General features: G+C 26.7%; 6 protein-coding genes across 6 annotated transcripts; 4 read left to right on the forward strand and 2 right to left on the reverse strand.

The window, feature by feature from the left end:
* Positions 1-7,060: 7,060 nt before the first annotated feature.
* OCT59_011757 (uncharacterized protein) lies at positions 7,061-10,488 on the forward strand (the record flags this gene model as incomplete). Its single annotated transcript, XM_066133990.1, has 8 exons — positions 7,061-7,456; positions 7,540-7,690; positions 7,880-8,016; positions 8,101-8,215; positions 8,450-8,577; positions 8,643-9,038; positions 9,201-9,386; positions 9,463-10,488. The coding sequence occupies 8 exons, from the start codon at positions 7,061-7,063 to the stop codon at positions 10,486-10,488; spliced, it is 2,535 nt and encodes an 844-aa protein (XP_065989299.1).
* Positions 10,489-14,469: 3,981 nt separating this feature from the next.
* Positions 14,470-14,706, reverse strand: OCT59_011758 (uncharacterized protein; the record flags this gene model as incomplete). Its single annotated transcript, XM_066133991.1, has 1 exon — positions 14,470-14,706. The coding sequence occupies one exon, from the start codon at positions 14,704-14,706 to the stop codon at positions 14,470-14,472; it is 237 nt and encodes a 78-aa protein (XP_065989300.1).
* Positions 14,707-15,322: 616 nt separating this feature from the next.
* On the reverse strand, positions 15,323-16,165 carry OCT59_011759 (uncharacterized protein; the record flags this gene model as incomplete). Its single annotated transcript, XM_066133992.1, has 1 exon — positions 15,323-16,165. One exon carries the CDS (start codon positions 16,163-16,165, stop codon positions 15,323-15,325), a length of 843 nt encoding a protein of 280 aa, XP_065989301.1.
* A 2,733-nt stretch (positions 16,166-18,898) lies between these two features.
* Positions 18,899-19,315, forward strand: OCT59_011760 (uncharacterized protein; the record flags this gene model as incomplete). Its single annotated transcript, XM_066133994.1, has 1 exon — positions 18,899-19,315. One exon carries the CDS (start codon positions 18,899-18,901, stop codon positions 19,313-19,315), a length of 417 nt encoding a protein of 138 aa, XP_065989302.1.
* Positions 19,316-19,407: 92 nt separating this feature from the next.
* On the forward strand, positions 19,408-21,646 carry OCT59_011761 (uncharacterized protein; the record flags this gene model as incomplete). The annotated part of the gene is made up of 3 exons (XM_066133995.1): positions 19,408-19,695; positions 19,872-20,323; positions 20,389-21,646. 3 exons carry the CDS (start codon positions 19,408-19,410, stop codon positions 21,644-21,646), a joined length of 1,998 nt encoding a protein of 665 aa, XP_065989303.1.
* Positions 21,647-22,496: 850 nt separating this feature from the next.
* Positions 22,497-23,624, forward strand: OCT59_011762 (uncharacterized protein; the record flags this gene model as incomplete). The annotated part of the gene is made up of 1 exon (XM_025317056.2): positions 22,497-23,624. The coding sequence occupies one exon, from the start codon at positions 22,497-22,499 to the stop codon at positions 23,622-23,624; it is 1,128 nt and encodes a 375-aa protein (XP_025179108.2).
* Positions 23,625-25,653: the final 2,029 nt, after the last annotated feature.

Below are 25,653 nucleotides of genomic sequence, written 5' to 3' on the forward strand. Positions count from 1 at the left end.
CAGCTAGTTTCGGGATAGGGAGTGTAATAGTCATGGCTCGTAAACAGGCATGCACGCTTCGAGAGGAACTAGTTGGGTTTAGGGTAAAGTGTTGGGAAGATGGTTTAGTTTGGTTTAGAAATAATGTTAGTTAGTTTTGTTACAGACGTATGACGTATATAGTTTGGTTAAGTAGGGACATGATTGATTGATTGAAGGGTATGTTTTTGTTTTTTTTTTGTTTTTTTTGTTAAGTGTGAAATGTGTAAGGTATTAATAAAGTATCTATGTGTGGGAGTTTGATGGAGTTTGGCATTGGCGCTAATGCTTGGTTAAAATTGTTAAACTGGACGTAAAAATGGCTAGTGTGAAATTTTTTTGGTTTGGGTTTATGTATTTGTATGATAAAAAATTTTTATTGTAAATTATTTGGTGCATCAAAATTCTTTTTCTATAACATAAAAGTAGGAATTAAACAGCTTCAATTTAAGCTTAAGGTTAAACTGTTTCAAGAAAAAGAACTTCAACGTACTAGTATAAATCTCTTTATTACTCTTTATAATAAATAAATTCTACGCACGCTTATTCAATTAAAAACAGTTTAAGCATGAGAAAATTAACATTCCCAGCAACAAATTGCGATTGTTCACATCAGAATCTTACTTTACAAACACATCATAAATTGATTATAGTTACCATTTTAAATCGTGCAATTAAATAAGGTGTTGAGCAAACTTTAAAAGTCAAAGTTAGCCTCATGAATTACATAGCATATGATTTTTCATCCTTTGGAAGAGATTTGTCAGCAATAACTGTTTGTATTTTAAATACATGTTGTTTTTCCAAATTATTTTGAATATTAGGGTCTACTAATGCATATGCTCTATTGATTACAGCTTTAACTACTTCTTGTCGAATAGTAGCCATAATACTGTGATAAAATTTAAAATACAATTTTAAACATTAAAGGATGAACGGAAATAAAAGACTATTAAATTCAGGCAGTCTGAATTCTTAATCACGTGAATTAAAATTGAGTAAAAGGAAAATAATATGAATAAACAAAAAAAAACATTAATAAGTGTATATAATAAATTGAAACGTAATATTTTCTATCTAAAGAATTGTATATAATGAAAAAACTTTTTACATCCAAAAGAGGAATTTTATTTTGTGGTCTGCCGTCTACGTGTTGCATAAAATAATAAATATGTAAATAAAATAATGAAAATCATTTGGCTGAAATTTTTGAGTCGTACGGAACTAACGGAAGATTAATTAGGAAATCCATTAGGAATACTCTTACTACACCACCTAGGAAAGGTGTGATGCCTAACCGTCGCCGTTCACGTGACTGCCGCGTTCGCGACAGAGAATTTTTTTGTGGTCTGATCTCTATTTGTCACCTGCATAATATGTCACCTGTGTTACCATAAACATATAGCCGAGGGTGGTAAGATGATTAATTAGTTTCACAAAATTACGTAAACAGTCGATCCATATGAGTTCTTAATCACGTGAGTTAAAATTGAGCAACAGGGAAATAAAATTTACAATAAAGAATTTTTTTTTGAAGAATAATTATTTTACGAAAAATTTTTTATGCGTAAACAAAAAAAAAATTAATAGATGTACTGTATATAATAAATTGAAACGTTACTTTCTACTAATTCGTTCTTGTTCGTTCTTTTATACTCGTATTTCTCGATTTTGGTACAAGTCACTAATTTTTGTTTATTAATATTTGTCTTAAAAAGAAAAAATGTTGTTTATGGGTACTATTCGAAAATCAACTAAATTTTTATGTGCATTTTTTTCCGATAATTAATCACATATCAATTGGATATCCGTTAATGTAGATTTTTAAAAGATTCACATAAAAAATAGTAAAGTTAAAACGACGCAACCAACTCAAAAAAAAGTAATTTTCAAATTATTTTGATTAGCTCTTTTTTAAAAATAAAATACAATCGCAATTTCTGAACCTGTGTTCATTGATCAAGCAACGCCTCGCCTATATAAATTTTTCTTAAAATGTTATAATTTGAGTAAAAAGTACTCACAATTAAAGCGAAAAATTTAACGCCGTTTTTAATTTATCTTGTTAAATATAGAAAACCAGGTAGACTTAACGCTTTATTTTAAACTGTCCTGTCATTATATATATTATATTTTATTTGACGAATATTAATTTATACATATAGTTTCTGGGGTTAGGCGTATTACATTAAATACCAATGGCCTAACTAAGACTATTAGAAGTAACCCAACGATATTAATAAGAAATTAGTGAAATGTAGACAAAGAATTATCAATGGACTTTTATTAAACAGTATACAATTTTAAAATTTAACACCGCGTTATATAGAAACATAGACATAATTCAAATGTATAAAAAATTAAGCCTTATTAAAAAATCAAAAAAAAGAAAAAATATTATCTGTTCAAAAATTCTAATATTTATAATACGAAGCTTATCAATTCTGGGGATTGAACCTGAACTCCTGATAAAAGTCACCGAAAATACAGTAATTTGGACTAAATGTGTAGACTAAAGATTAATGATTTGCAAATTTATTAAATTATTAACACTTCGTTGCGTTGAACACACAAAAAAAAAATATCATTAGTGTAATCAATTTCCGCTATTTAATTATCACCTATGGACTGATCTTTATTTTAAAGAAAATTTATATATACTTTACAATCAGTTTAGAACCAAAAAAAAAACTATGTATCTAACTAATCAAAAATATTGAAGAAAAAAAAAACATAAGATAATAAATAAAACGTTATTATTGTTCAATAATAAAAATATTTTTTTTTTAAATAGAGTAAAATAATGATTTCTCTCTCCCATATTTTAACACTATGAAACGATTATCTAAAAGCTTAAATATCTAACTATCTGTTTGCATCATATGTTGCAATAACATTTCTCCTACTGCAATATCATCACTAAATTCGTTATTATTATTTTTTGGATGTTCTACATGTTTCAAGAATAAATCTCCCACTGCATTATTATCACTAAATTCATTATTATTATCTGGAACTAGAGGATTAAGTAACTGAGATGTATAATCAGCTTTTACATTATTAATTGATTTTCTGCTTTCAAATGTTAAAAGATTTTTTTTTCTGTATTCTTCTGCTTCTTTGAATTGACTTCTAATTTCATAATGTTGTTGTTCTTTTTTGATCGACCTGATTCGTTTAAATGTAAGTGCATCCATAGTATATGAATGTTGATATAACTCAATCAGTTCACGTATTTCATTAGCACTTGGTCTATTGTCTGGATTTGAATCCCAGCATTTTTTCATTAGGTCTATGTAGCATTTTGATGCTTCTGACTCATATATTACAGGTCTAGTTCCATTACATATACTAAATGCCAAATTTTTATCATGATCACAGTCAGCAAAGGGTTGTCTTCCAGTTGCTACAAAATACATAACCATGCCAAAGCTGTATATATCTGCTGCTCGAGTATAAGGTTTTTCATTTAACACTTCAGGAGCTACATAAGGTAACACTCCATAAATTTTTGTTTCATCTTCATTGTCAACTTCCCCACATAATCCCATATCTGATATATATATATTAAAACCCATTATATTAGCTTCATATAAAATATTACACACATGAAAATCACGGTGAACTAATTGGTTTTGATGAATTTCTTCAAGACCACCAGCAATAATGGCCAACATTTCCAATTTTTCTTCCCAGGGTAAAGTTTCAAAATTCATATTTATACAATCCTTCAAAGTTCCACCTTCTACATATTGAAGAACCATAACATAATCCTTTGTATCTGGAACTTGAGACATTCCATACGTTGCAAGAATACTCCAATCTGTTCCTTCTAATGAATATGCTTTAATCTATTTAAAATAGAAAATCATTATTATTACATTAGATTAAAAGTTATTTAATTAAATTTAAAGATAAAAAATTTTATTATACCTCATTTAGAAATTTATTGCTAATATTCTGTGAATTATTTAAACATTTTAGAGCAATTTTTTTATTTGCGGTCCTTTTATGTCTATTCTCGTCTTTATCATATTCAAATGGACCATCCTTCCATATTGCTGAGTATACTGTAGAAAAACCACCTTTTCCTATTTCCTTAATATCACTAAACTGATCATACGGTATCCATTCAAATACTAACCCATAATAATCATCAATTTTTGATTGCATATATTTTATAAATTTATCAATTCTTTCACTTCCACTGGTCCAATTATTAAAATTTTCATTTAAATGACATAATTTACACCACTTAAAATCAATATTTGCATATTTTACGCCACATTTCTCACAATATTTATCCCTAATTACCATAATATAATCTTTTGTATTTGGATTTTGAGAAATTCCATATACAATATCATAAGACTCCTCAACCTATTAAAGCATAAAAAAATTTTTATTATCATATTAATAATAAAATGTATTAAATTATTAATAGATATACAGTACCTTGTTCAAAAATTCATCAACAATATTTGATGAATTATTTAAAATTTTTAAAGCAACTTTTTGATCTGAATTTCTTTTATATTCATAACTGTTTTTATTAAATTCAAATAAACCATCCTTCCATATTGCTGAACATATCGTAAAAGAATCATCTTTGCCTATTTCTCTAATATCATTTAATTGACTATATGGTATCCATTCAAATACCATATCATCATAATTATCAATCTCTGATTGCTTATTTTGAATAAAATTATCAATTTTTTCATTGCCACTAGTCCAGTTTTTAAAAGTATTTTTTAAGTAATTTAATTGACATGGTTCACACCATTTATATAATATACTCGTATATTCTTCACCACATTTTTCACAATATCCATCACTAAATATTACGATATAATCATTCGTATCTGGATTTTGTGATATTCCGTATATTTTAGGGTCATTATCAGATAAACTATCAGAATCTGATTCACTCGTTAGATATGTTTTGATCTATTAAATGCGAGAAAAAATTATTAGAGAAGTTATAATATTATTAAGAAATATACATAATAAATTAATGGAAAAGTTCATACTTTATTTAAGAATTCACTAACAACAACTTGAGAGTTATGTAAACACTTTAAAGCAACTCTTTTATCTGATTTTCTAGTCAATTCTCTTTTATCGTAATCATAATTTAGTGGTCCACTTTTCCATATTGCTGAATACATTGTGGTGGAATCACTCTTGACAATCTCTTTGACATCGGTAAAATGATCATTTGGTATCCATTCAAAAACTGGATCGTCCGGTACAAATTTCAATTGCATTTCTTGAATAAAATCATCAATAATTTTATTTCCACTAGTCCAGTTTGTGAAATTTTCTTTTAAATAATTTATTATACATTGTCCACACCATTCGAAAGTATCACGCCAATGAGGAATTTCAATTGTATTGTAAGTTACGTATTTCTCACCACATTTTTCACAATATAAATCTTCCAAGACAATAATATAATCATTTGTATCTGGATTTTGAGACAATCCATACATATAAAGTATATTTTCACTCGCTTTAACCTTTAAGATAATTAAAAAAACACATTATTGGGCTAGAAAAGTATTATATTTAAGCCAAATTCATAAAATTCTCATACCTGGTTAAGAAGTTCATTAATGATATCTTGTGATGAATTATATAAACATTTTAAGGCAACATTTTCACATGATTTCCTTTCATATTTGTTTGTATCATCATTATACTCTAACGGACCATCCACCCACGTTGCCTTATATAATATACTAGAATCATTTTTTCCTATTTCTTTGATGTTATTAAACTGATTGTATGGTATCCATTCGAATATATCATCATAATAATTAATTTTTAGTTGTCTTTTTTGAATAAAATTATCAATTATTTTATTTCCACTGGTTTGAATTATAAAATTATTTTTAAGAAAATCCATTTTACATAATTTACACCACTTACGCATTTGATGAACATATCTTTCAATACATTTACCACAATCTCCATTTTGAAGAACAATAATATAATCATTTGTGTTTGGATTTTGAGATATTCCATATACATCAAGTATATTATTATTTTCATAATTTAAATATGTTTTAACCTATTAAAATAAGGAGACAAAAAATTATTATTATTTGTTATTATCAAAAAAAAAAATTGTATATTAAAATTTTCTTCAAAAAAAACTTTTACAAATTACAAACCTCATTTAGAAATTCGTTAATGAAATTTTTTGAATTATGTAAATATTTTAAAGTAAATAATTTATTTGAATCTCTTTCATATTTTTTTGTAGTTCTTTTATACATTAATGGACCATCATTCCATATTGTTGAATAATTCGTAATATTATTATTATCATTACCTATTTTTTTAATTTCATTAAACTGATCATATGATATCCATTCAAATATTATTTCATCATAATCATTAATTTTTAATTGTATTTCTTGAACAAATTTATCAATTATTTCATTTCCACTTGTCCAGTTTATAAAATTTTGTTTTAAATTATTTATTTGACATGATTTACACCATTGATACTTTGTATTTGTATATTCTTCGTTACATATTTCACATCGACTTGAATTTTTTTTTTCTGAGGATGTGTGACTTGAAGTGACAGAGTGATCTTCAGATTCATCTAAGTCAAGGTCAAGGTCAAGGTCAAGATTATTAAAGTCATCATTATCAAAGTCAAAGTCTTCTTCCATCATTTCTACATCCTCTGTTTCATAATTATTGTCCGACATTATGAATATTTTAAGAATTTTTTTAAAAAATTTAGCGAAAATGTTTAAAATTTCTACTGCTAGGAGTAAGTATCACAATGAATGGGACGCCCAAAATGAGAAGTGTCCGTGATCGACAGTCAAAGATTTTCCACAAAATGACAAAAATATAAGTATTTATTGTACTACAGTATGTAATGCTAAGCTAATCAAATTAGTCATACCTCGTGTGTCACGTCCCGTAGTGGTACCAATTACCAAACCGCCCTATAACTCTGATCGGCGTGCATTTTAGCGTCATGTTTTTCAACTAAAAAACCTTAAAAGCAAATAACATGTCATTTCAAAACGGGAACAAAATAAATGAAAGATGTGAAAAATGTGATGAACAAGCCACAAAAGAATGGTGTAAATCATGTCGAATAAATTTTTTTAAAGAAAATTTTACAAATTGGACGAGTGAAAATAAAAGAATTGATGATTTCATTCAAGAAGTACAATTAAATATTAATTGTAATGATATAGTATTTGAATGGATACCATATAATCAATTTGATAATATTAAAGAAATAAAGAAAGATAATGTTATTATATTAAAATTGTCAACATGGAATAATGGTCCATTAAGTTATAATCGTGATGAGAGGAAATGGATAAGAGAACCAAATAAGAAGATTACTTTAAAATGTATATGTAATTCCCAAAACAATATTAATGGATTTTTAAATGAGGTAAGAAATTTTATAAATTGATTTAAATAATTTTTTTTAATTCAAATAGTAATTTTTCTTTTTTTTTCACTTATTCTTGATAGGTTAAATCGTATTCAACAAATATCTATGAGGTTGAAAGTAAAATATATGGAATATCTCAAAATCCGGATACAAAGGATTATTTAATGATTTTTGAAAATGAGTATTGTTGGAATTGTGGTGAAAAATATACAGATGCAAATAATGAATGGTGTAAATCATGTCGAAGAAATTATTTGAAAAATAATTTTACAAATTGGACCAGTGGAAATGAAAAAATCGATACTTTCATTCAAAAAATGCAATTAAAAATCAATTATTCACCTGATATAGTAATTGAATGGATACCATGTGATCAATTTTATAATATTAAGGAAATTAGCAATAAAAATTTCACCATAGTATATTCAGCAATATGGAAGGATGGTCCATTACGTTATGATTATGATAAAAAGGAATGGATAAGAGAATCAGAAAAAAATGTTGTTTTAAAATGTTTATATAATTCACAAAACATAATTGATGAATTTTTAAATGAAGTATGAAATTTCTTGATAAAGTATTATGAATTTATATATGTATACTTAAGTGATAATAATTTTTTTTTTTCTATTATATAATAGGTCAAAACATATTCAACAAATGTTTATGGTGACGATGATAATATTTTAAATATATATGGAATATCTCATAATCCAGAAACAAAAGATTATATTATGGTCTTACAAGATGGATATTGTAAAGAATGTGGCGAACAATATATTGATAAATGGTGCAAATCATGTCAAATAAATTATTTTAAAAGAGACTTCATAAATTGGACGAGTGGAAATGAAAATATTGATAATTTTATTCAAAATATACAATTAAAAATTAGTAACCAGTCTGATATAATATGTGAATGGATACCATACGATCAATTTAACAATATTAGAGAAATATGCAGGAGTGATCTCATTACAATACATAAAGCAATATGGAAGGATGGTCCATTACATTATAATAAAAATGAAAAGAAATGGATAAGAGAATCGGATAAAAACATTGCTTTAAAATGTTTGTATAATTCGCAAAACAATGTTAATAAGTTATTAAGTGAGGTATGGATAGTATTTCTTTATGAATTTATTTTAAAATATATAATAATGATTTTTATTATTAATAGGTCAAAGCTTATTTTGATAATAATGACGTTGTTGATAACAATGATGTTGAAATGTTAACAAATATTGATAATATCAGCGATAGCGTTAATGTTGATGATGCTGATGTTGATATTAATATTGATGATGATGATGATATTTACGCCGATGATGATGATAATATCAATGCTGATGATGATGATATTGATGACATTGGTGTTGATGATGATATTGATGTTGATGATGATATTAATATTGATGATGATATTGATGTTGATGATGATATCGATATTGATGATAACGATAATAATACTAATTCTATCAAAATATATGGAATATCTCAAAATCCAAATACGAAAGATTATATTATTGTTTTGCAAGATGTATATTGTAAAGAATGTGGTGAAGAATATGCAGATGTAGATGACAAATGGTGTAAATCATGTGTTATACGTGATTTAAGAAACAATTTCGCAAACTGGACTAGTGGAAATAAACATATTGATGATTTAATTCAAGAAATGCAATTAAAAGTTGATGATTCATATGATTTATTATTTGAATGGATTCCATATGATCAGTTTAATGATATTAAAGAAATTGGTAAAGGTGGTTTTGCTACAATATATTCAGCAATATGGAGTGATGGTCCTCTATATTATGATATTATTAATAGAAGAAAGGAATGGATAAGAGATCCAGATAAAAATGTTGCTTTAAAATGTTTACATAATTCATTAAATATTAGTAAACAATTTTTAAACGAGGTATCAAACTTTTTTTTTTTTAGAAATTTAAATTTAAATAAAATTTTTTATTAATAAATATTCTATATTTTGATAGATTAAAGCATATTCGATAGCTAATTCTAGTAAGATTCTTAAAGTATATGGAATATCTCAAAATCCAGTCACAAAAGATTACATTATGGTTCTTGAATATGCAGGTGGAGGGAATTTTAATGATTGGATAAATAGAAATTATAAAAAATTTGATTGGAATGAAAAATTATCTATATTATTTGATATTTGTGAAGGTCTTAAAGAGATTCATGAAAATAAAATGGTTCATCATGATTTTCATACAGGAAATATATTATTTGCGTATCAAGATGAACGTGATATATATATTTCAGATATGGGTTTATGTGGAGAAGTTTCAGAAGTTGATAATAATACAAATGAATCGAAAATTTATGGAGTTATGCCTTATGTAGCTCCTGAAGTATTATACGGAAAACCTTATACTCAGCCAGCTGATATATACAGCTTTGGTATGATTATGTATTTTATAGCAACTGGAAGAAGACCTTTTTTTGATTGTGCTCATGGAGATAATTTAGTATTAAACATATGTGGTGGAATTAGACCAGAAATAAATGAGCCAGAAGCGCCAAAATGTTATATTGATTTAATGAAAAAGTGTTGGGATTCAAATCCAAATAATAGACCAAATGCTGATGAAATTCAGGAATCGATTTATTTATTTGAAAATTCATATAATCAAGAATTTGATATGCGAAAACAGCAATATTATGAAATTAATAAACAATTTAATGAAGCAGAAAAGTATAGAAAATTACACTTTTCATTTGAGGACAACAGACCTACACATCCTAAAGCTGTTTATACTGCTCGGTTACTTAATCCTTATACAAAAAAGCTTCCAAAATATGATGATAAAATCTATGAATTCAGTGATGATATGGTAGTTGAATTGTTAAAGGATGGTATTATAACAGAAAATGAATCTGATTTTGAATCTACTAAACCAAATACTGAACCTAAGGAAAACCCCATAGAATTTGAATTTAGTGACAATATTGCAGTAGAAGAATTATTACTAAAGCATGTGACGGAATTAGAATAATTGGATATAATTGAATTGATTTCATAATTTTTAATTTTATTATTCACAATCAAGTTTTTTTATGAATTTGAACGTTAATTCGAATGTTAATTTTTGTCTTATTATCTTGGTAAATTATGAAGAAAGTTTATTTAATTATAGTATAACAGATAATACTCATGTCTTATTGTTTTTTGTTATTTTATTAAAAATAAAAATGCTGTTCTTAATCACTTGTAATGAAAAAATAAATAAATTTGGTATCATAAATTAAAAATTAACTAAGAATCTAAAAAACTTGGATAATATCTATATTTTGAAGCTATAAATTCCGTGAATATGATTCATACATTTACAGAAATTGCATGGAATAAAAAATCAAAAATATGGAAATAAATTTTTTAAGATAGAAATAAAAAGTATTATAATGATACAATAGTTTTTTAATATTAAACAAGTTAGCTAAAAAAATTTTATGAAGTTGAGAAATAAAAGATGCTGGGACTCGCATTGGTTGGCATAGTTACCCCTCCTTGTTTGATTTAGAAATTTTTTAGTAGGAAAAATCCAATGTACACCACACCTAATTCGAGCCGAATGTCATAAATGCTCAGCCATTTCGGAACATTTTTTCGTGAGAAGCTTCAACATGAGACAGCGGAGAATCCAAAGGACCAGGAGGCACCAACGATTTTCCAGAATGTTTCTTCTGTAAAAAAACATTTCAATTCTTTGATGATCAGCAAAAGATTACTCATCTGGAAGAGAACTGAATCTGAACAACATGCTCGAGAATGTCTTATTAATTTTTAAGTTAAGTATATTTTATTATTAGTTATAACTTAAGAGTTAGAGTAGGCTCAAGAACTAGAATATGTTCCAGTCCCGAGACAATTACGTGACATATTAATAAATCCCCGAATAGTCAGCTTAGTAACGCCTCGGCTGGTGAGAGTGAAGTGACATCTTCCTTCGGCGTTCTTGAATATACATAGTTATTGCTATAACGCAACTGGGTGGAAACGTTCTAACCGGTTGTCAGGACACATTCCATGTTATAGTCTACTTCATATAAATTTTGGATAATAGTTCAAAAAATATGTTATCTAGCTTTATACTAATATGCGTTTTTTTTCATAAAAGAAAGAGAAATCTTTCGTAAGTGTAGACAATTTCTGAATGTCAGTTGATAAAAAATTCAACAATAAGATAATCGAATGTATTGAGGTTGGTAAACCATTTATATTTAACTCATATTCCGATTAAAATCGCTAAATTTCTGGTTTATTATTATGAATAGAGCAGATTCGCTTATGACTCCCTTGTAGGATGCTATTGGGCAATAGACCAGGATATTTGGAAATTCGTGCATAATATTACAGAAAGCCGCGTTTTTGACAAATTTTTAAACAATTCCTCGCTTGAATAACCTTTTTCCACAATTCAAATTATACATTGGCCTTTAACCAAAGATTGGATACACCACAATCACATTTCTGATATCTGCAGTGACCGCAAGATGGCTTACCAGTCTTTCAAAATCAAGGGTCTCAATCATATTTTGCCGTGTGGCAAAATTCTATTGAAATATTATAAGAATCTTTACCAATCAACTGGCGTTCCTTGCCCTATCTGTTCTGAACAACCGGATACCAACTATCATTTAGGTTTTTGTACACCTTTGCGTCCTAATCTTCAAAGGACACTAACTTCACACAAATCTATTCTCTGAAACATAATGGCTGCACATATCCCTGATCCTGGTCTAATCGAATTTTTACCAAACAGTATCAATCAACTGTCCTTGTTCGATTCAGTTACAGACTCATCACATGAAATTTATTTGATTATTCATCAATTGGTTCTCAAAGTCTTATTGACATGGTGCATTTGTACACACACAATTATTCATTAACCAAAAAAATCACGTTCGAATTCCTTTCATCACTCCAAATTTACTTTTACGGGGAACTTGGACTACACATGATACCAGTGGGAAAAGACCATCAATATCTCCAAAAAGGATAAAAAGAAACGCTCACAAACACCCAAACGTGCCAAAACATCGTGCCCTTTAAAGACGCAAGGTACACCGGCTCAGTCCTCTGAGTCGCCTATTCCCTTGTGGTTGGTTCTGATCACATCGAATTATTTTACATTCTGGTGAATGGACCTCTTTTCTTAAATATAATGCTTATAGAGATTTTATAGATAATAACGTTTCTTTTTTTTTACTTTTTATTCTTCTTTTTTCTCTTTACATTTGACTTTAGGCAATGCTGGTCATGCCTAGTGTTGTTTTTCAAAATAACAGGCAGGACGATTTCTTCTTTGAGGGGTTGGGTACATACGCGTACGATGGTCATGGTAGTTTTCTTTTGTAAGGGCTCAGCCCACAAACTTGTGACTCTCATCATTGTCTATATTTTAAAAATAAAAATAAAAATAAAATAAAGTACCATCAAAGGGATGGACATTTTTTATAATAAAATCAATTAGAGATTATTCTACCCTTAAAAAACAATATATTTATCCTAAAAAATTACTAGTGAAAATTTCCTTTATAATAGTAGTTATAATTATATATACACTGCGAATTTATGATTTGTATAAGTATGAAGTTAGTTCAAATTAGAGATTGGAACCGGTTAAGGTTAACCAGTTAATTAACCGGTTAAGGCGGTTAACCGGTTAAGACCTCTCAAAAAACGGTTAACCGGTTAAATTAACCGGTTAAATTAACCGACTAATTAACCGGCTAACTTAACCGGTTAAAATACAGATCATCCTAAATTAGTAATTCCTAGCCAACTTCTAACTTTAACTTTACTAGCATTAACTTTAATTTTGCCCACCCTAATAGATTCGATGATAAACCTGCAATCTTATATTTTAATATAATATATTGCATATGATATTTATAATTTAACATTATTTATGTTAAAATATTCTAAAGTTATAACCTTGATTTATGCAGAAATCAGCATATGATCGGGTATAGTATTTTAAATAAGAAAAAATGCAAAAATTTGAATACTACAGTGGCCATCAGAATTGGAATGGAATTTCGGATAGAACTAAAAATATAATTAAAAAACTTTTCAACTTAGTGCTGATACCGGTGACCACTGCATGACTGGGTAGTAAGTAATTACAATATACTGTATGTAATTTTTTACTAATGTATACATTTTAATACAAATATTTACCAGAAATTACTCTTAAATAATACTATTTAGTTAAAAACACAAAAATTTATCTTTAAATGCGCGTTAAAATACAAAAAATAGGCCTCTAATTCTAAACACACGTTAAAATATAAAATATATATATTAACCGGTTATTAACCGGTTAGCCTCATTACAAATTAACCGGTTAATTAACCGATTAATTAACCGACTATTAACCGGTTAGACGCTCTAATTAACCGGTTATTAACCGGTTAAGCTTTTTTTTGACGGTTCCAATCCCTAGTTCAAATCAGGTATTCTGTATTTACGCACTAATTGTCACGTGGTCCATTTCATAATACCAGTCGGGTTAGTACATTGCCGGTTATAACGATATTATAACATAATACTTCATATATTAATTTATCATACCTTACTTATTACACCATAGTATACTATAACTGTTTATTATATATTCGTTCAAATCAGGAGATATGAAGTAAAAATACTATATGATGTCAAAGGAAATCAGTTTTATTTTATATATAAAAAGAAGTTACAGAATTTTAAATGTATTTAAATATATATGTTAATAAAAGATCAAAGATTATTGTTCATAAAGCTAATCTGTATAAAATTTTATTTTATATTTCACTACTTGATCAGTACCATTATTACTGTTGCTACAACAATCCACACCTTGGTCCTACTTTAAACAGCTTCGGAACTTATTAACCAGTGAATAGTAATTATATAAAAATCCAAGATATATTATATTCCATCTTTTGACTTCTCAGTAATTAATAAAGATTATATTTCACAATCCAAATACTCATCCGTTAGCTTTGTTTGCTTTTACATATTCCAACATATCATTTTTTAATTGTTGATCATCAATATTGGGTATAATAATATTATTTTCATCATCGTTTATTCTATAGTATTCATTAACACAATCAATCCATTGAGATATAATATTTTCAAGCATTCTTACAGTTGGCCTATTAGAAGGATCTTCATCCCAACATTTTTTCATTAAATCTGTATAACATTTTGGAGTATTTTCCATAATTTTAGGACGTTTCCCTTCACAAATACTTACAGCATCACATTCTTCATAACTAAATGGTGGATTACCTGATGTAAATTCCCACATAATCATTGAAAAACTATAAATTTCACTTGCTGGTGTACATGGATTTTTTCTTAATATTTCAGGCGCCATATAAGGCAAAACTCCATAAGGTTCATTATCATTATCAGAATCTTGTATATCACTTATGGGTTTACATAATCCAAAATCATTAATAAATAACTCATTATAATTATCTGAAATTAATATATTACCATCATGAAAATTACCATGAACTAAACTTGATTCATGAATTACTTTAAGTCCTAATATAATTTTTTTCAATAATTGTAACTTTTCTTGCCACTTAAATTCAACTATATCAGATAAGCATTTTCTCAAATTTCCCTTTTTTGCATAACTCATTACCATTATATAATTTTTATTTGGATATTGGCTAAATCCAAATAATTGAATAAATTTTGAAAATGTTTTTTTCTGACAATTATAATGATATTTCCACTAATAAATAATAAAAAAATTATTAAATTTTTATAAAAGAAAATGAAACTTGCTTATTAAATATAAATTAAATATAAATATTATACCTCATCTAGAAATTTATCATTTGAATTATCAAGTACTTTAAGAATGACCTCATTTCCCATTTGTCTATCCCATTGTTCCAACCATAAATAGGTCCATCTAACCAGATAGCTTTATGAATTTCACCAAATCCACCTTGATCATGATAATTAATACTTGAAAGTTTATTATATGGTATCCACTCTAAAATTTCATAATTATCTTTAGCAATTAGTTGTGTTTCTTGAATAAATTTATCAATAAATTCATTATTACTAGTCCATTTTGAAAATTCTTGTTGAAATCGTTTAGCATTACATTGTTGGCACCATTGGTAATTACTATATGGTAGTCTACATTCATTACATAATTCACTTTTATTTTTAGAACTTGCTTTATTACTTTCTGCTGCTTTTCGATGCCAATAATAGGCTTTTTCTAAATTCTTTTCTGTTCCTTTCCCATCTTTGTAATATATAGATAAATTATTCATTGCTTCTTCATCACCATTTTCTGCTGATTTTTGACACCAATGAAAGGATTTTTCTAAATCTTTTTCCGTTCCTTCTCCATTTTTAAAACATATGGCTAAATTAGTCATTGCTTTAATATGATCTTTCTCCGCTGCTTTTTGATACCAATGAAAGGCTTTTTCTAAATTCTTTTCTATTCCTTCTCCATCTTTATAACATATGGCTAAATTAAACATTGCCATTTTATCATTATTTTTTGCTAATTTTTCTAAAGAATTGATACAGTCTTCGCACCATAATTCTTTAATAAAAGGTTTGTTGCAATATGAACAACTTTTTGTTCCTACTGTATTGGTATCTTTATCTGAGATATTTGGTTCACTAAGTTCGGTCTCCATTGGTTATTTTAGAAATTTATTTTGTTGAAAATATATATATATATATTTTTATTGATTTTTTTTTTTTTAAGCGAACTTTTTAAATAATTTTTTTTTGAAACATGAATGAGTTATTAAAAAAGGAATATTCTAACCAATAAAGAATAAAGGTTAAATTTTTTTTCGGGCCACATTTTTCCGATGCACTGATCTGCATTAGGTAAAGTTTCTAATGATAGGAAATTCCCGTATCAATAAACAATAATTGTGTAAAAAACTTTGATACACTGGCCTCACATGATTATACAAAATTGGAAAGACGAGAACGAATCAAAATAATTGAAGATGAGAAGAGAGGTGCAGATCAGGTGACGATATCAGAAATGACTTGGTCATTTCGAATTAGGGTCAAATGATTTTCGTTCCGCAAATGCCAAATGCCAAATGATTGGATAGTTATTAAAAAAAAGATTATTGGACATTTAATTACATCATCACGGGATGTACAAAACTATATAATCACCACACCAAATTCTTTCTTTTTTTTACTGTAATTTAAAAATCGGCTTTAATAATAGAAATTATTAAAGTGATATATACTAATAATATGTTATTTATTATGTAAATTTTACTAAATATATTTTATGCATAAAAAGAATGTCCTTATTTACAATTATTATTTATTTTTTTTTATTGATTATATTATCTATTGTATAATTAGACTTTGCACGGCATAATTTTCATTACTAATTCCACTAAAATTAATGGACGTTAGTGTGAATAAAATTAAATACTGTACCTTGTAAAGTAAAAACGGATCATGTGATCATACGAGTGATACGATCGAGCGTAGATTTGTGTAACAGACATTAATTGAAGCTATGATAGTTTAGATCTTTGAATCAAAAGAAATAATTAAATGGAAAAACACTGTAATTGATAGAAAAATTATAACTAAAATTTACTATTTATTACGGAGAAAATGCGCAATTATTTAATATTATAATCACCACATGGAAATCCACATCGAATATTGTGGAAATATGTGAAAATCTGAAAAGTTCCAATATTTTCCAACTATCCTGTGACAAAACACGTGGTTTTTTCAGCGTATATCCAATGGGAATGCATGGAATTCCACATATTTCTCCTAAAAATCTCGTGATGTTATAATAGTATAAATGTATGATATTAATAACAATAAATTAATTTATTAAATAAAAACATAAAAATAATAGTTCATTTAAAGATGGATAATCTCTAATTTAAAAATATTTTACTTTCAAAAGCAACTATTTAAATTTTCATCAAATTTATTGAATTTTTAATATCATATATACAAAAAAAAAATAAACATGTTAAAAATATGGAAAAGATTTTATTCATTTAAACTTGGAGAAAAGAATCCCAAAAAGCTTGTACAATAATGTGTTTAATATGGTCTTTAATTAATTTGATAATTAATTTTTAATTTTCTCATTTATTATTAAATATTCAAAACTAACAAAAAAAAATCAATTTCTATAACATTTCTTACATTATTTGGAATATGCTTGATCTTTTCAATGTTAGATACTATTTTAATAATTATGTTTACGGGACTTTTAGAATGCCATTATTTAGATGAAATAGTAGATTATAAGATAGTGAATAAACTAACGTATGCATCAACTATTATAAGTTTTTATGTCCCGAATATTCTTCAAACATTATTGATTACATTATTTTGGCCAATCAATTTTCACTTTGTCAAAGCATGCGTGTTTATACTGATTCTACCTTTAACAAGAAATGTGTCTTACTTTTCTGATATAAAGGTGCCTGGAGAACTTCCGGCTACTTCAACAACAATAACTCAATGCTTAATAATCAGGTTTATTATAAAAAATGATTTTTAAATACATCCTTAAGGAGACACAAATATCAATAGAAGGAATGCAGGAAAAAATTACAAAAATTGATGAATTGCAGACGAAAATTGACAAAATACAGCAGGAGACGATGAACGAAAATAAAAACATAAATGGATGATAGCTTACTATTATTATTAAAATTTTTAATTTTTTAGTCAAATTAGTTTAAATATAAATAACATTTTCCGCACTTTATCTATTAATATGCGATTATAAACCTTAGAATATTATGGTGACTCAGATTTCATACGTTATTTAAATAAAAAATATTTTTTTTTCTTTCATTAAAATTTTTATGCCTGCCGACTGCCGAGATTATTTAGTTTCATCAGAGGTAAATTTTTTAGATTTCAAATAATTATATGTTTCAAGTACTATAAAACATTAATTTTCATTAAATTTGAGTAGATGTTTGATTAAAATACCTCGTAAAATAAAGCCAGGTCATGTGATCATACGACCGGATTTACACAAGACATTAATCGAAGCTATATCGGTATTCGGTAGATTAAATAATTGAACCAAATAAAATATATTAAATAAAAAAAAGATAATAATTAAAATTTATTTAATATGGAGAAAACGCGAAATCATTTTAGCATGGTTAAAAATCGTGATTATTGGTTGATTTAGAGTAGCACAAAATCAATTGAATTATGACTATGTAATGATCGGCATTTATATTGCTATTTTACTTTATAAAATAAGGTACGAAGAGTGTATTTACAAAATTTTGATACGTGTTACTAAGAAATGTCGCGTGTGTTTAATAGAGGATAAAAAAGGTTTTTTTAAAGATCCCAAAAGTACTTTTTAAGATCCCAAACTTTTATTAATACAAATGATAAACGGTAGACCTCGTAAAAATAAAGGACCGTGTGTAATATGTGGTAAAGAAAATGACAACGAAAAGTTCAGGCAGTTAACACCAAGTTTGTTTCAAAAAGCCTTAAAAAGTCCTGGATTTCAAGATTTAGACGTAAACCTTAAGTTATATGATCAGCTTTGCGGAAGACATTACAATAAATTGGTTGTATTTGATAGGAATACTTCAAAATCAAGTAGAAAACCTATGCATGAAGTTGATTTATCGTATAATGAAAGTGGGAATAAAGCAAAACGGGTTTGTTTATCACAAGAAACCTATGAAAATTTATTAAATAGTGCCTCAAGTGTACCACAACTTGAACAAGAAATATTAGAACTAAAGGAAAAAGTGAACGACTACATGTGTGATCTTGAGCAAATTAATATTTGATTATTATGCCTAACGTGTTTGATATATTTATAATTAACTAATTATATTTACCAAAAGAATCCAGACAATTCTCTGAGTATTTTAATGATCAAATGGCACGAATGACAAAAGTTCTTTATCAAGAAGGAAATTTTCCAAAGCTAAATGCTGCAGATTTTGTTAAATTAATTGAAAATCATGATCCAAATCTTCAAGGATTTTTTGACACTTTATACAATGCAATGAATCCTAAAGGAAAAAATAAGAGGACTCAGGAATGCTTAAAACAAAAAATTATGCTACTTTGCTATCAAATGGCAGGACTACGAAATAAACAAGTAAGCGGTGCAAAAACTGCAGTTGGATTGTTTTTTGTGAAGTCTGGAGCATCTGCCCATTGTGTAAATACGGCGGCTAATATGGGACTATGTGCAATATACCAAACAGCCTTTAACAAACTTGGCAAAATAGAAGAAATCATAATTTAAGTGTACGATCATATTCAAACTTTTGTAAGTTAAATTTTGATAAGTTTTATTTGTTTTGATTTTAAAATACATACTAAATCAATCTTCAGTCCAACAACCTTTTAATTGCATGTATAGATGATTATCACAATCTCCATGGAACCTGTATTCCATCGGTAAATTCTACTTCACAAATATCTCATATGGCGACTATTTTATTTAATACGACCCAAGCTCCACCTATTCCTTATTATACTGATTATCATTTAGCCATTCACAATCCCTGCGGTGTTGATGCTTCAATTTTAAGGAACGTTTGTCAAGAATTTATGCTAACATTGGCTAAAAGTTACAATTCAGAAAAATCAAGTTGGAACTGGGCATCAGACCTTGTAGTAGTAGATGAGACAGAGATTATCGAAAGGTTGACAATTCACTCATACGATTCTGACATTTCTGAAAAGTATCAACGAAAATTTAATCAAACAAAACTAGTGGATTGTATTGAATTGGATTTAAAAAATACAAAAAATTACATACAAGCCGCTAATACTTTTCTAAGGTTTGTAATTTAATATTGTTATTGGAAGGTTCATTTAATAATAAACTAATATATTGCTTCATAAGATTGCCGGAAACCAAGGAATATCTTAAAATGTTTGTCATTCCTTTTCCAGCAGATTTTCCGGGTCAGCTGTTTATAAGAAGAGCCGTTACAAAAAGATTGAAAATGGAAGCAGGAACTGAACCTGAACCCGAATTGGAATCATCCATTCCAAAGGAAATTATGCATCTAGTTCCTTTTTTAGGTCCCCTCCACGTTTCACTTAACACACGAGAATCGGTTATGATTATATTTCACTCTTTTTTTGATTATATGTACAAAATAGTCTTCAATAAAAAACAAAAACTTGCAGCAAAACCTAAGCCATGGCGCATTAATCTGCTATTATACTTGGCTCATGAAGGCCGGTTATTAATTAAAAATTGTGTATTAAAAAGATTTGCCATGTCTAAAGATATTTCGTATGTTACATTTCTTGATCTTCTAGATAATTTAGTGCCCTCAACCCTAGACATATATTCAAACTTATTTCGAAGCAATTATTTGGAAGAATATATTAGTACAATATTTCGGTTGTGGACTATTATGCGACGATTTCAGTGGCATAATTATGACAAAATTATGCTAGCTTTTTTGTCAGATATTCACTATTGGAAAAAAATAAATCACCCAATAATCCATACCTTAAAAACGCATTTAAATACTTTTGATGAATATCCTGTAGAGAATTATCATAGCATATTACGTCGTCATACAAATGCAAAAGTATCTACAGGCAAATCTTTAAGGCGAGATGCATTATTTCTTGATCATTGTCGTCATGAAAACTTATTTGTAAAATCATTTGAGCCAACACGAGATTATCCTTATACCAAAAAGGATCTTGATAATTTAGTAAAGCTGACGGCTATTTTTCACTTGGATTTTTTTGATAACTTATGGAAAAATCCTGGACGCACAGAATTAAAAAAGGAAGGAAAAAAAATAAAAAAAGATTTTTATTACTTTCCTGGTATTAAATCACAATTTTCCTCAAAAGCTTTGCCATTAGGATATCATTCAAAAAAATGGCCATCAGCTAATAAATTATGTGATCGTTTGGAATGCACAGATCCATCATGGATTGATGGTATGGTGTTAAATTGTGGACATGGGTATCATGAAACATGTTTTCGAACTTTAGGCTTAAAATGTCCACATTGTTTTAAATATCTTTCTGATTCAATTGATGAATTATCACAATCTTATAACCAAAGGTTGCAAATGGACGAAGATATTAAAAAATGGGCAGATTGTGAAAGTGAAAATCATGAATCATGACGATAATAATGAGTTAGAAAATGATGAAAATCTAAATATAAGAAAGCAAGCTGAAATAGATGAAGCATTAAAGAGAAGGATACTTGGTATGTTTAATTCATTTTTATTCAATTATAATTAAATATCTCAATTATTTACAAAATTAACAGAATTTATCGAAAATTGTGCATCGGGCTGAGTGAATTGAATAAGTTGTTACCAAATATAATTTACAAAGGATATTATCTACTAGGATGTTATAAAATGTTTTGGATATTTGTATACTATACTTTAGGTTTTAAAAACATTATCAATATATTAATAGTTATATTAATACAGTTACTAATACAATACAGAATTTTTTTTTTCGTCGCAAGACTTTGTATTACAATAAATTTATTGGTCAATAACTCAAAGTTATCACGTGTATAAACCATTTCGATTTTAGCCAATAAATTTATGTTTAATTTAATTGGTTAATTAATGTTGATCATCACGTGAAATCAAACCAATAAACAGATTTTTAACCAAGCTCGGTTATGGTGGTACGCATATTTGTAATAGTTTTGGTGTACCACTCTTCTAGTAATAAAATAAATAAAATAAATAAATGGTGGTACGCATACCCCTTAAACCTAAAATTATTTAAGTATAAAGTCCTACGTTGTATTAACTTTACGTAATAATATTGATTGTATTTTTTCTTATTGAGACGCTTCGGAAATACATGTGCAATTCATTGAGACTTTATGCATAAATGTAACAATATTTAGGTATACATTGCCTATAAATACACAACAAAATAAGTTAAAATATTCATCTCACAAATTCGCCACACGAATTCGCTAGGAAAAATTATCAAAGAATTAAAATGCAAAGAGTTCATGATTTTATCATGTTCAAGAATGGGATTAACCACAATACTATTAAGAAGAAAGCTAGTGGGATATCAAACCTTTTGAATTTTATCATTTGGAATATTATGTTCTTTTCACTATTTCCACTTGCTTCAGCATCAATTGCATCATTTGTTGACACAAATTATGTGTCACATACAGATTTGTATGATGCAATTCTCAACACATTTTTTCCAATCTTTTTTGTGATTTTTCTAAATGCTTCAGGTAAAGATGGGTCCATCAAAAATATAGTATTACCATTACTAGATGATGTATTGTATAATATGATCACTTGGGTGATTCCACTTGTAGTTTCTTTTGCCTATGATGACTTGATGAACATAAAAATATTTTCAATCATAAACATGTGTTTACATGTGTTTTGTGCAGTATTTGCAATAATTAAATGGAAAAGAATTAATTATAATGATGATTATAATGATGATTTATTTCTCTCAATTATTTTATTCTTGATAATTTTTCCAGTTCTAGTTATTCCAATATTCTGGATAATTATCATCACACATAAACATACTTTTGATTCAATTCCAATAATATTTCTTATATTATTCGGAATATGCTTAGTTTCTTTTGTGTTAATAATAATTACACTTATAACTCAAGACTTGAAAGACATGACACGGAGAATAATATATACATTATTTATTATATGTTTTTATGTTCCAAATATTCTTCAGACATTATTGATTACATTATTTTGGCCAATCAATTTTTACTTTGTTAAAGCATGCGTATTTGTACTGATTCTATCATTAACAAGAAATGTGTCCTACTTTGCTGATAAGGTACCTGGTAACTTTCTGGCTACTTCAACAACATTGACTCAATGTGGAATTAGGTCTACTCTAAAAGGAAATAAGAAAGCTATCTTAAAAGTGACACAAATATCAATAGAAGAAATGCACGAAAAGCAGGAAACAATGCAGACGAAAATTGACGAAATTGACAAGATGCAGACAACAATGCAGAAAACAACGCAGACAACAATTGATGATATGCAAAAAACAATGCAGGCTAAAATAGATGAAATACAGAAGATAATGAATGAAATAAAAACATCAGTGGAAGAGACAAAATAAAATGTAACCAAAGGAATAATGCGGAAAACTATCCTTATTAAAATTTTTAGTTTATTTATTTTTTTTTTTTAGTTAAATTAGTTTAAATTTAAAACAATATTTTTCACAATTAGTATCCATTAATATGTTGATTAAATATACCTTATATTATTATATTGATTTCTGACTTTCATAAATTATTTAAATAAATAAATTATTTTTTTAAAAAATCAAATAAAAGAATAATGCATTATAATTTTTTTTTAAAAAAAATGATTATAATTAAAAATTTATTTATTCCAGGGAAACACGCAATCATTTTATGTTCTAATTACTCAATCTATCAATTTTCATTTCTATTCTATACTATGATAACGTTAATAATAAATAAAAGAGCGAAAAATATATCTGCCAAAATTTCATGATTCTTTCCATATATTTCACAAAGTATTTTTTATCGGATATAAATTTAAATTTATTGATTAATTATAATAATATGATATTAATAATAAATTAATTTATTAAATAAAAGCATAAAAATAATAATAGTTCATTTAAAGATGGATAATCACTAATTTTAAAGAAATTTTAAACATTCAAAAGCAACTATTTAAATTTTTATCAAATTTATTAAAATTTTTAATATCATATATACAAAAAAAAAATAAACATGTTAAAAATATGGAAAATATTTTATTCATTTAAACTTGGAGAAAAGAATCCCAAAAAGCTTGTACAATAATGTGTTTAATATGGTCTTTAATTAATTTGACAATTAATTTTTAATTTTCTCATTTATTATTAATATATTCAAAACTAACAAAAAAATTAAGTCATGGTAAAATTAACAGGTTTTCTAATGAAAGCCTTCAATAATTCTTTAGCAAAATTGTCCAAGTTAGAAACAATATCAGCATAACTAAACTGAACTCGTATCAAAGAATATCTTGAAGCCCATAATACCACATGATACAAACCATGAGACCAAATACTTCTTCAAGATAATGTAAAAAGCTGTAGCTACAAAATTGAATTAAAAAAACATTAGTAACATTAGTAGTAAATATATAATTAAAAAAATTCAGTCACGTTTAAATTACCTTCTATATAAATAATTTGTAGTGTATCAATATAAAGGAGTGCACATTCCGATAGGCTAATCCCAATTCCGGTTAATGTATTTTGATCGGAATATTTTTTTTTTATCATTCTTTTCAATATTTTTAACCTTTTCTTTTTTCGGGTTGGTTTATTTTCAAACCTGAATATATTTTTTTCCGTTTTCTTTTTTGGTTTAATTTTTTATTAAACTGAAAAATTTTTCATTCATCATTTAGGTTTGTGCAAAACCATGGTAGGCGGCTTTTTTCCATTTCTTTATTTCTTTATTTATAAATTTCTAAAAAAAAGATCAAAAGAATTGAATGACTGCATATTAAGCTTAATGCCTTAATACCTTTTAGGATTTCAAAAAGGACTTCTCTTTGACAATATTTCAACTGTTTATACAATATATTGATTTTGCAAATAACACTCAAAATAAAAACAAAAATATAAATCGTCCAGGCATAATGTTTATAGAGTTATTATAAATTAATTAATATTTAGGTATTACTAACAGTCACCCATTGCTTCACACCGGGACCAATGAGTTTGTTTAAATAGAACAATTTAGTATTATAATGTAATACTAAGTAAATTAAATATGGTTACAGTAGTTTTTTGTTTATAATTAGAAATTTAATATGGTAATAATTAGTTAACAAAAAATAATAAAATAAATGTATTAAATTATATTAGAATGATACAAATTATATTTACAATAATGTAGCTAATTATGTTAATGATTTGACATTTAAGTGTAGAATGAAAAATTCGGATTAATTGGGAATTGTGAAAAAATAATTATAAATAAAAATTGATTAATTTTTTAGAATATTATGAAATATTACAAATATTTTTATTAATTAATTATAAATTTTATACATAATTATTTCTTAATTATTTTATATTACGTCAATTTTAAACTTATAATCAACTTAGGAAAAAT

The sequence above is a fragment of the Rhizophagus irregularis genome, chromosome 2 (assembly GCF_026210795.1).
Source record: "Rhizophagus irregularis chromosome 2, complete sequence".
NCBI lineage: Eukaryota > Fungi > Glomeromycota > Glomeromycetes > Glomerales > Glomeraceae > Rhizophagus > Rhizophagus irregularis.